Here is a 12,749-nt window from a genome sequence, read left to right as displayed (position 1 = left end):
TTATTCTGAAGATACTTAAATTTAACAATCATAACTTCTTCTATATAGCTCTCTTACCTGCTTAAATAAGGACTTTATGTATCTGGTTATCAAATAATCAACGGTGGCAAAAAAACATTTATAATTAAATATAACCCAAGAGAGTTCATACTTGGGACAACACTATGTATAAACAGTATCCTGGCAATAGTTCTGTGAAGCAACCACTTGCTCTCTGGGAGCACAGTTCACCTCAGTTCCACGTTCATCACTAACTACTAATCCCCTGGCTTTATGGCAAATACGGATAGCAAATTACAAGATTAGCTAATAACAAAAATGCATTGTATAATAAAGTAGGAAACAGTGCAAGTTATTTACCTACCTCACTTTTTAAATTATCTGAAGCATTCAATGCAGATTTTGGATCACCACCACCCTGATCACTTGATGAAACTTTTGATTCAAATTCCGATTTTGTTATCTTTCCTTTGCCATGCGACGATGACACATTTTCTATATGCTGGCCAACAAGGCTATTTGAAAGCAAAAGGCATATTAAATAAACAAATTTTAGCTGAATAACGAGTATATGCAATCTAAACTATTGTAAGTGTACATGAGTACAAAGCAAACCAAGAACAGAGTACAAAGGGATCAGTTTTCTCTTAGTCATAAAGTGGAATTAAGCATGCACCAAAGTCTACTCAAACGTGACACTGCTGTTTATTACAGAACCATACAAAGGGCAAACAAGTGCTCACACCCACCTTTCAGGTGGACTGACAAAGGAAGGCTGGTCAACTGGAGCATTTGCATCAAGGGCCTCACCGACATCACAATCAGTTTCAGACTGCTCAGTTTCACTTGGCTTGGCTATAGGAACAGTACCAGATTTTTCTATTTCACTAAAATAGAAACAAAAAAGACAATCTGACAATTTAATGGATATAATGAACCATAAGTTAAAAGTGATATTACTGATTTCCAAAACAAATCTAAGCCAGAAAAGAATGCTTTACAGCTCTGCAGACGATTTTCAAGAATTCAGATATTTTAAATCGTGTAAAGATTTAAATTATGTAAACCGTTGACTCGATCTGTTAGTGCCCTTGCTTGGCCTTTAAATATTGGGTTGGCCAAAAAGTGCCTTGGGTTTTTAAGTAAAAATAAAAGACACATTTTTCATTTTCACCAAGAACGTTATTGAACAACATATTCACCCTTTTGTTCCACTACCTTCTGCCATTTTTCAGGCAACTTCATAATTCCATTTTCCCAAAACTTTTTAGCTTTTTGAGCAAAGAACTGTTCAGGTACCTTTTACAGTCTTCCAGGGAATTGAAATTTTTTCCATTAAGAGAATTTTGTGAAGACCGAAGTAAATGGAAATCCAAAGGTGCAACGCCTGGTGAATACGGCGGATGAATCAGAACTTCCCAGCCAAGCTGTAACAGTTTTTGCCTGGTCATCAAAGAAACATGCAGTCTTGCGCTATCCTGATAGAAGATTATGTGTTTTCTGTTGACTAATTCTGGATGCTTTTTGTCGAGTGCTGCTTTCAGTTGGTCTAACTGGGAGCAGTACTTGTTGGAATTAATCACTTGGTTTTCTGGAAGGAGCTCATAATAGAGGGCTCACTTCCAATCCCACCATATACACATATACACAACATCACCTTCTTTGGATGAAGACCGGCCTTTGGTGTGGTTGGTGCTGGTTCATTTCGCTTGCCCCATGATCTCTTCCATTCCACATTATTGTACAGTATCCACTTTTCATCGCCCGTCACAATTTGTTTTAAAAACAGAATGTTTTCATTACATTTAAGTAGAGAATCGCATACGGAAATACAGTCAAAAAGGTTTTTTCCGCTTAATTTATACGGAACCCAAACATCAAAGCGATTAACATAACCAAGCTGGTGCAAATGATTTTCAGTGCTTGATTTGGATATTTTGAGTATGTTGGCTATCTCCCTCGTGGTATATAATGTTGATTGTTCTCAGTTAATGTCTCAATTTGATCGCTATCAACTTCAGCTGGTCTACCCGACCGTGGAGCATCGTCCAGCGAGAAATCTCCAGCATGAAACTTCGCAAACCACTTTTGACTTGTTCGATCAGTCACAGCACCTTCTCCATACACTGCACAAATCTTTTTGTGCATTTCAGTTGTTTTTTTTACCTTTCTTGAAATAATAAAGCATAACAGACCAAAAATGTTGCTTTTTTTCTTCCATCTTCAATATTAAAATGGCTACACAAAAATTCACCAATTTTGATGTCTTTTTTTAAATGCATGCTGATATTACAGCTGTCACATACAATCTAACAAAACTGCTTCGAATGAAGTTAAAGACAACTAAGTGCTACTAGAGTCATCTTACGGAAAAAAATGAACGAACCTTTTGGCCAACCCAATAGCTAATTACCAAATTTTAAAACAAAATATTATAGGTTAATACCTGATCTTGCCAAAAATAAGATTTTTAAATTATTTATTCTAAATGCATCTTCTCTAATGTTTCATTTCTATTAGTACATTCTACCAATATTAGAATTGTTGCCTATAGTATCAAGAAATCATCTATTATCTCAAAACGCTTCACTAAAATTCTTAAAGCACTTCTGTAATTTCATTTAAAAAATATATACCTTAATATTTTTCTTTACCTCACTCCCATTTCACTAGACAGTCATGTTCAATATAATGAGAAAATAAGATATACTGTTCAGATACATAGTATCTAACCTTAAATTCTTTCTAAGAATTTAATATTTAAAAATTTTGAATACTATCATTATTTCTAAGCATGTCTTCTGTTACCTTGTCCCTTACCAGGGCAAACTCCTAAATGGTAACTGTAACATCTTTGTGTACAACTCCTTCAACCCAGTCCCTTACATTCTTGAAGAGAACAGGTGTCTAAAAAGTGCTTGTGGTAAAAAAAAAAAAAAAAAGTAGTGATGATAAAAATGATGATATTAACTGACACATATATTCTTACTATGTGCCAGATATTGTCCTATACATTTTATATAAATTAACTCATTTGATAGATATGTTTAATGTAGTATTAAGAGAAGGGAATTTTGTTTTGTTCTTTGTAGTGTTGCTGGAGCTAGGAGTATAAAAGAGATTTTCTAAATTAAGGAAACCTTCAACATCACTAATCATCAGGGAAACACAAATCAAAACCACAATGAGATACCACCTCACACCTGTCAGAATGGCTATTATCAAAAAGTTTACAAATAACAAATGTTGGCAAGGATGTGGAGAAAAGGGAACCCTTGTAGACTGTTGGTGGGAATGTATATTGGTGCAGCCACTGTGGAAAACAGTAGGGAGGTTTCTCAAAAAACTAAAACTATGACCCAGCAATTCCACTCCTGGGTATATACCTGAAAAAAACAAAAACACTAATTTGGAAAGATACATGTACCCAATGTTCACAGCAGCATTATTTACAATTTCTAAGACATGGAAACAACTTAAGTGTCCATCAACAGATAAATGGATAAAGAAGCTGTGGTGTGTGTACATACATATATATATATATATATATATATATATATATATATATACACACACACACACATACCCACACACACAATGGAATACTAGTCAGCCAAAAAAAAGAATGAAATTTTGCCATTTGCAGCAACATGGATGGACTTGGAGGGCATTATGCTAAGTGAAATAAGTCAGAGAAAGATAAATACTGTATGATATAGCTAATATGTGGAATCTAAAAAATACAACAAACTAGTAAATATAATAAAAGTAGCAGACTCACAGATACAGAGACCAAACTAGTGGTTACCAATGGGGAGGGTGGGAAGGGGCAATATAGGGGTGGCAGGGTGGAAGGTACAAAGTACTGGGTGTAAGACAGGCTCAAGGATGTATTGTACAACATGGGGAATACAGCCAATATTTTGTAATAACTATAAATGGAAAGTAAACTTTAAACAATGTATAAAAATAAAACAGGCATTATTACTTAGGTCTGCTATAAAGCCTTAATGTCGAATTTGAGTATCAAAGAAATTTTTCTGTCATTATCTAATCATATTTTTTTCTCTTTGTAATGACTTACTCAAGCTTTGAGATTGGAGTGATCTCTGAGGTAGATGAGCTGGAAGTATTTTCCACGTTTTCACTGTCCACAACTACACTGGAAGGATCTTCAGGCAGATCAACTGTAGAGAGTGTTTCAATCACAGATGGACTTAACTTTTTTGACTCCGTATTCTGTTTTTAAAAAAGTCAGTTATATTTAATGTTGGGATTAATAAACTATGTCTTTAGCTGAAGAGGGTATTATAAAAACTATGTCTCAAAAGGAACAATATAAATAAATAATGTTCACTAAAAAAGTAGTTTTATAAAAATCCTTTCTTCCAACATTACCACCCTAAGGAATATATTTCATATTAAAATACAGGCTCTACACATTTTTCATGGCATTTCATAAACTAGGACAAAGCAGCTTGTCTTTCTTCTTTCCTATTTCCTATTTTATATCAGGACCCACAAAATCTCCCTCTTACTGTAATTAATTAATGCTAATAGCAACACAGAAATCCTATATAAATACATAAAATAGTACACCGCATAGTTTTTGCCCCTGAGCAGTTAAGAAGACAATGTGTATCAACAAATAACAACACAAGGCATGTATAAATAACATTACAAAGCAATACATGATTCTTGCTGCTCCTTCAAGGCCCGTATGCTCTGGGCCATTCACTCCTCCAAAACACAAACTGAAACGTACTTAATACCTACTCATGTTTGAAAACCTCTTATCAGTACCTCCTCCCCCACAACTAACCCTAAATAGAATGAGCCATTCCCCTTCCTCTATGCCTCCACTGTTCTCTGTACAGACTTTAATCACAGGATCTATAACACCTCAATTGCCCTTATTTATTTCTTTCTCTTCTTCAACTACACTATAAATGTCTTGAGTAAGGACTATATTTTCCTGATCTTCATGTTCCTAGTGCCTAGCACAGTATCTAGCACACCGTAGACATTTAATAGTTACTAACTGAATATCAAGTGAGAGGTACTCGTGCTCAGTTCAAGGTAAAGAGAAACGAAGGACTACTCTGGACTAGAAGAACTAGGACTCTGAAGAACAGGGCAGCCAGTACAGCAGCAGAAAGAAAACATGAGGCAGAGTCAGAAGAGTACAAAATAAAATGTGATCGTCTGGGGAATTATTTACACTGGAACGAAAAATTCACAAAAGAATACAAATACTTTACATTTTATGATGGAGGCTTTGAGAAAAGAACCATTACAATATTATCAAATACTGCATTATCATTCAATATGCATGCAATATAAAAAAATTAGTAAGATATTTTACACTTTTTTTTTCTTAGTTACTAAGTCTCCAAAATCGATGTGTATCTTGTACTTACAGCAAATCTCAACTTGGACTATCCACATTTCCACAGGTAGCTAGTGGCTACTATATTGAACAGCACAGGTCTCTAAGATGCAGTAAGCACTTCAAAGTATTTGAACAAGAGAATACCATAATAAAAATTCAGGAAAATGAACAAAGGCTGGACTGTTCAGGATACTCATAAAATTGAAGGGTTACAGAGATCACTTTTCTTACTCTTATGCACACATCTTTTCCAAATGTCCTCCAGAATCCAATAAAATGAAACTTACTATATCTCCTTAGATAACCCAATTAACTCATAAAATAACTCTGGCTGCATTTTTTTAAGAGAATTCTCCCTCCTTTTAAGCTGAAATTTGTTTTTGTTAATATTTGAGATACTTAGTTTTTCCTTAGTCCTTCTTCCCTCCAGATCAAATATCCCCAGTTCCTTCAGTCATTCCTGATACTAAATGGTTTCCAAATGCTTCAGCATTCTGATCAGCTTACATTCTGGTCTAGTTTTTAATATCTTTCATAAAATCTGGTATACAAAATGGAAAATAACATTTAGGATGTAATATGAGATTAAAAGGAAAAAATACACTCAACCTATTATTTATTAATCCATATTCCACACTAAGTGGTAAAATTTTGGTATCAAAATGCTCTGTGTTCTACATATAAATACATTAAGTCAGAAAATAATTTCCCCTGACATCTGAAAAACTGAAGAGACAAGATAAACTATAGAGAGTCAAAATGGAATCTAGAAGAAAGGAGGACTTACAACCAAACCTATACCACAGAGAAAACAGTCACATTTACTATTAAACCTGTAATTCCGAATTTTCTCAAAAGTAGTACTCTTAGCAGGTGACTAGTATTAAGGCCAGCTGCATGGTACTACAAAAAGAAAAAAATAAAAATACACAATATGGTGACCAAACAGGTTTTCTATTTTGTGAAGTGGTTTGAAAAGGCGTATCATTAAAAATCAAAGCAACAAAGCTTACTTGTACATTCACAACGTAGTCATCTTTTACTTTGTGTTCTTCTGGAGGAACAGGTAAGCTTGAACCCACCTTTCCCGATAATTCGCCATTGATAGGTCCCTCTCTTTCATCCTACATTGCAACAAAGAAAAGGCCAACTGATAAAATTGTTTCACAAAACAGTCCTGAAGCAACATTAAAGACCATCTTTCTATACTTTACAACCAAAACACTTTACTGTGACTTTAATGTCTTTTGTTTCCATGCTTATTGTCTACCTTCCTGCATTACCCTCCTTACTGCTTCACTTCAAATGTATACTACATGTGTGCGCTGGTGGTATAATGAGCATAGCTGCCTTCCAAATATACACTACATCTGATTTCTTAATAAACACTTTAGTCCTACTACCCAGCACTATGTGTCAGTAAGTACTTGATAAATGAATGTACTTATAGTTTTTGTGTCACCTCTCTTGACACTCACTTTCAAATTAGAATTTCAGATATATTGTCCTTAAATTTATCTTCTGGCATATAAGCTTCATAAAAGCAAAGTTCATATTCATCATTATCTAAGCCTGTATAGCATATACTAGGTACCCGAATGTTTGCTGAAAGAATGTTTCCCCTTCCTTAATGCTTTGCTTAAACTCATTCTTACAACATTTAAGTTTTCAAATTTCTCATCAAAGAAGATATCAGCTCTAAATCTTATAGACTGTAGATAGAAGCACACAATTATACTTTATTCGGAGAGATACCCAGCAATAGTCTTCAAAATTTTAACTGCTCCATCCCAGAAATATATCCGGTATAACTCAGAAATTTAAATAATCTACTCTAAACACAATATCATGCCAAAAAAAAAAAAAACAGCCCAAGCATGTAATTATAAGTTTGTGCATTCACACACACACACAAACATGCATGCACACACACAGCTGAGAAACAATGCAAAAGTCTGTCAATAAATAAATGCTTAATAAATTGTGATACACCCATATGACAGAATAAAAATGTAGCTATTCAGAAGAATACAGTAACATGCAAAGGTATCCATGAGATATTACTGGGGAAGAGGGGAAATAAATTTGTACAATATTTTTTTAATAAAAATTAAAACATTAATTTGTATGCTACAAAATGATGTATCTATAACCACAGAAAACGGTCTGAATGTTTTCACAAGAAACAGTAAATTGTGGTTCCTTTGAGGAGGGGAATGAGATATAAATATGAATATCTTATAGTGGGTATAAATTACATCTGTAATTTAAAATAAGTATATTGATTTGGGGGGAGGGGGGAGCCAAATCTAGCTAAAGTCAATACTCACCTTTCATCATTTAAAATGATAGCTCACCTTTCATCATTTAAAATGATAAAATAATAAATTATTTAGACACCATCAGATTTTTTGGACTCTGTCTATTCACTCCACACAATTATATAAAACAAAGTACATAGCCACTAATTGCAGACTTTCCCTATAATACTCATTTCTAATAGTTTTTAATTTATAAGACTGGGGTTTCTTTAGAAACCCTTTAACTAGTTAAAGCATTAAAAAGAGAACCCTGGTTTTCTCTCTGAATAGGCACTATTTTTTCTCCTTACTGTAGGACTAAGGATGTTATTACAACATTCCAAATATAAGCAATAAGAATAAATATATAAATATCTCAGAGTCACATTAATTTCAGAATTACCTGAGTAACTCCTCATATTATAGCAAAGAAAATTACAAATCTCCACCAAAAATTATGTCATAGTATTTTTGAAATACTTTTATTCCAAATGTTTTGAGGAAGTCTTAGAAAGCTAATACACAAATTACAACTTCAACTTCATTTAAGGTACCTTTTTCTGGAATTGTACATCTTCATTTTCTAGTGCACAATTGTCATCTTGAGAGTAGTATGATGAAGCTGAAGAACTCTCTTTGCAACATACATGCCAACTGGGAAGCCTGTAAAACATCCACCGTCACCACCACCAAAAAAAAAAAGAAGAAAGAAAGAAGAAAAAAAAGTTGTTAAGCCAACATATTCCATACCTGGACTAGAATTTGAGGCAATAAACAAACAGATGGTTCTTATCCTAATGCTCTTGAGAACTTAACAATTTAATGATGAAGACAAATGTACATAAGACAAAGATTTTTTATTTAATGCCCTAAGAAAACCATAAACAGTGTTATCAGCACTCCAAGTAAGGCATCATGAATCTCATGAAGGTAAAACAGGAAAAACTTCACAAAAGGAGTACCTGATAATTATCACAAAAGGAACAGAGAAAGTTGTCAAAGAGCTAACCTCCTCAGAAAGCATCAGATGCCAATGATATTCTAAATTCTACCAAATATTTAAGAACAGATAACTGTAAAGCTACCTAAACTATTGATATTTCAAAACATTTAAGGTAATTTAAGGTAATATGTATGGTAGATCTGAAAACCACATACTGAAGTGGCAAAAAAGGAAACTTAAAAAATTAGACAGACTGACTCTAAACTTTATATAAATAGAATAGTCAAGAAGATTTTAATGTGGGGAAACTAGACATCTAAGAAACCACAATAATCACAACAATATGGTAGTGAGATGAGAGAGGAAAAGGGAATCCCCAGGGTGACTGGAAAGAGAATTCCTAGGATGACAGCTGTACGTACACAAAGAACAGAGGGCAACCATACTAAATGGGAGGTCATCAGAAGCTCTGGAAGAGGTCTTCTTTAGGAGGATGAAATTAACAGCACAACTGATGAGTCTGAAAATCTCAAGAACAGATTTACATAACTGGTAGATAATTTGTAATTAAATAGAAAAATAAGCAAACATAACAAGTCAAATATTAGTACCATGAAAAAGGAAAAGCAGAACAGAAAAGGGAAAAGTAATCATGTTTTACTACACAGCTCAGCTGTATCATTTATAGTAATAATATAAACACTGAATACTGATCTAACCCAAATTATGACTAAACTGTATTACTAGCATGTGCTTAAGAGAATCTGATCATCTGTAGTAAAATACCTAAAACTGACATTAAAGCAATTATTTTAGAGACAAAGAGGTAAACATAAAATTCATCAGCTAAGAGGTGAAAGTGGTTTCCTTGAAAGAAATAATGGGGAAAGAGGGATGAGGGAATGGCTTATTTGCAAAAGCAAACAAACAAAATCCTTTTAGAGCTATCTGACTTTTTGATATGAATACATCATTTTGATAAAAATTAAAACCAAAAAAAAACAAAAAGAGAAGAGCAAAGTACATAATAATATATACATATAGTATGCTACCATGTGTGCATATGTGTACTAAAGGCACCTGTATGTGCATAAATTTCTCTGGAAGAATTAAAAAGAAAAGAAAAAAAAGCACCACCTTGGTTGCCTCCAGGGTGGAAAACTGAGTGACTGACTGGGTGACAGGATAATAGGTGGATATTCTTCACTCTACAATACTCTATGTCTTTTGAACCACAAGAATATATTACTTATTCAAAATTTCATATAGATATATCACTATTTATTAAATATTTCTTTATTGATAGACTTTTGCATTGTTTCTCAGCTGTGTGTGTGTACACATGTGTGTTTGTAGGTGCATTTGTGAGTGTATATATACACATATTTGGGACGGCAAAAAGTTTCAGATATTCAAAACTGTGGGTGTTAGAATTTTGGAGATTATGCCCCCTTATTTTCTATATTCCTTTCTATACTTTCTAAATTTCTACCATGAGCACATACTAGTTTTATCATCAAGAATTCTGCATGTGTATGTGTATATGTGTGTATAAATCCTAATATTCACAGTTAATGTGAAGGTGGCCAAAAGACATTAAATCTCATGATCCTAATTTTTACTATCATATAATCAAATCCCATTATCCAAAGTTAGGAGTTTTTGGGTGAGACTGGCATTTGAATCAGTGGACTCAGTAGACTGCCCTCCCCAATGTGAGTGGGCATCATCTAATCCTCTGAGGGCCTGAACTGAACAAAAATCAGAAGAATTTGCCCTTTTTTCCTCTGCCTCACTATTTGAGCTGAGGCATCTCATCTTCTCCTGCCCTTTAACTGGGATTTATATCTTCAGCTCTACTGGTTAATAGGCCTTCAGACTTGGCCTGAATTAACCACTGGTTTTCCTCGGTCTCCAGCTTTCAGATCGCAGACTGTGGGTCTTCTCAGCTCCCATAATCGGGTGACCCAACGCCTCATTTTATATATATATATATATATATATGGTTGGTTCTATTTCTCTGAAGAACGTGAATACACCTGACATTAATATAGACTACATTCTTTACCTATCTACCCTATTCCTCTTAATTACAGCTTTATCAACAGTATCCCTTAAATACCTCTAACATATCAGTCCCTATTTAAGGACAGATATTAATTAAGGACAGACCTGTAAAGATAACCTTAATTTTGTGTATAAAAAAAGCCTAAAATAGATAAAATTCATCACCAACTAATAACTGTCAAGAAATTTTAGGGCTTCCCTGGTGGCGCAGTGGTTGAGAATCTGCCTGCCAATGCAGGGGACAAGGGTTCGAGCCCTGGTCTGGGAAGATCCCACATGCCGCGGAGCAACTAGGCCCGTGAGCCACAATTACTGAGGCTGCGCGTCTGGAGCCTGTGCCCTGCAACAAGAGAGGCCGCGATAGTGAGAGGCCCGCGCACCGCGATGAGGAGTGGCCCCCGCTTGCCGCAACTGGAGAAAGCCCTCGCACAGAAACGAAGACCCAACACAGCCATAAATTAATTAATTAATTAATTTTTTTAAAAAAGAAAGAAATACGAAATCACCAAAGTAAAATGAAATACCCCAAACCCACTCCAACTCTACTGAAGAAGAATGAATCACTATAATGGGGTCTTTACTTTCAACAAGTTCCCCCAGGTGAATTAGATATGCATGCCCCCTCATTAAGAATCAGTGGGTCACATTACAATGGCTGAGGGCACTTTGTTGCATGATTAAATGGGTCTCATTCCATACTACTTAAGCAAGTTTCAAAAACTGTACTATGAAAACCCCAAGCCTGTGAGTTTCAAAACTTTTAAGAAGTTCAGCACCACAAATCACATCAAGATAAATGGCAGTCTGTGAGCCTGACACTCTCCCTCAGTTCAAAATGAGTACTCCCCGCTACTATTTGTAAGTTGATTCTGTGCCATGTATATCCTCTCTTACACTTAAACTCTTTGAGAATCAATTCCATATTCCTAACTATTGATACTTTAGCCCCTCCCTACAAAGCCCAAACCTGCAAACATTATGTGCTTAATAAATATTTATTAAATGAATAAGGGTTCTGAGGGGAACTGTTTTGTAGCAAGTAGCAGAAAGGAAATTAGGTCACTTTTCATTCCTCTTCCCATCAGCCCCATCACCTCCACCACTACTACTCCCCAACTCACCCACCCACCCACCACCCCCTCACACACACACAAACTCAAAAAACAGAATCTGGAAACTAAGAGGACATTTATCCCTTTTTGCCAATTCCTCCCCAATAACGTGGCATGGATTCACCATTCATACAGAAAGGTATTAACTTTCAGAGTAAATGTAATTAAAAGTCTTGTAAAATTCACATTTGAGTGTCATTTAGGATAGCAACAGCTAACAACATTCTAAAGCCTGGAAACAAAATTATGCAGCAGAATAATCCTTTGGTTAAAGAGGAAATAATAGGGAACATTACAAAACATAGCAGAAGACTACAGGTCGAAATTGGTGGGATGCCGGTAAGACAGCAGCAGGAAAACTATGCTTCTGAGCACATTTGGAGACACTGAATACAAAAGAGCTAACCTTTCAACTCAAGAAGATAAAGAACTGTAACTCTAAAGAAAAATGGAAGACTATAAGGACAGAAATCACTGAAATAAAAAACAAAACCAAAAAAAGCAAAGAAGATTAAGAAAACCAAAAGTTAGTCTTTCGACGAAAATATTAAAAAGATAAACCTCTGGAAAAACCGATAAAGGAGAGTTGGTGATGTGAATTAACAAAATATGTTCTAAAAGCATGAAATAACCACAAACAAAACAGATTTTTTAAAATTATAAAATATTACCAGCTATATATACTAATATATTTGAAAACTCAGAAAAAATAGATGTTTCTAGAAAAATAACAAAATTGGCACAAAGTATACAAAAATTGGAATTAATTGATGATAATTAAAGAAATTTGAGTGGATTAATCAACACCATACACAGAGAAAAAGGAAATCTCACTCTTTCTTTTCCCACTTTTTATTGGGAAATAATTTCAAACTTTCAGAAGAAATGCCAACATAGCACAAAGAACATCCACAAACCCTTTGCCCATATCAACC

The 12,749-nt window shown here is 34.6% G+C and overlaps 1 protein-coding gene across 3 annotated transcripts in view; it reads right to left on the bottom strand.

Annotated features, from left to right (window-relative positions):
* Positions 1-12,749, bottom strand: part of SUCO (SUN domain containing ossification factor) — a 73,062-nt gene that overhangs the window by 47,990 nt on the left and 12,323 nt on the right. For all 3 annotated transcript variants that reach the window (XM_036849257.1, XM_036849275.1, XM_036849266.1), the window contains exons 2-6: positions 8,247-8,355; positions 6,406-6,516; positions 4,085-4,239; positions 750-887; positions 365-515 (exon numbers count right to left, since the gene is read on the bottom strand). In XM_036849257.1, coding sequence (XP_036705152.1) covers positions 365-515; positions 750-887; positions 4,085-4,239; positions 6,406-6,516; positions 8,247-8,355 — 664 coding nt within the window. The remainder of the gene's footprint in view (positions 1-364; positions 516-749; positions 888-4,084; positions 4,240-6,405; positions 6,517-8,246; positions 8,356-12,749) is intronic.

This window comes from Balaenoptera musculus, chromosome 1 (assembly GCF_009873245.2).
Source record: "Balaenoptera musculus isolate JJ_BM4_2016_0621 chromosome 1, mBalMus1.pri.v3, whole genome shotgun sequence".
Classification (NCBI taxonomy): domain Eukaryota; kingdom Metazoa; phylum Chordata; class Mammalia; order Artiodactyla; family Balaenopteridae; genus Balaenoptera; species Balaenoptera musculus.
Note: the sequence above shows the minus strand (reverse complement) of the source record. Positions and strands in the feature narration are given on the sequence as shown.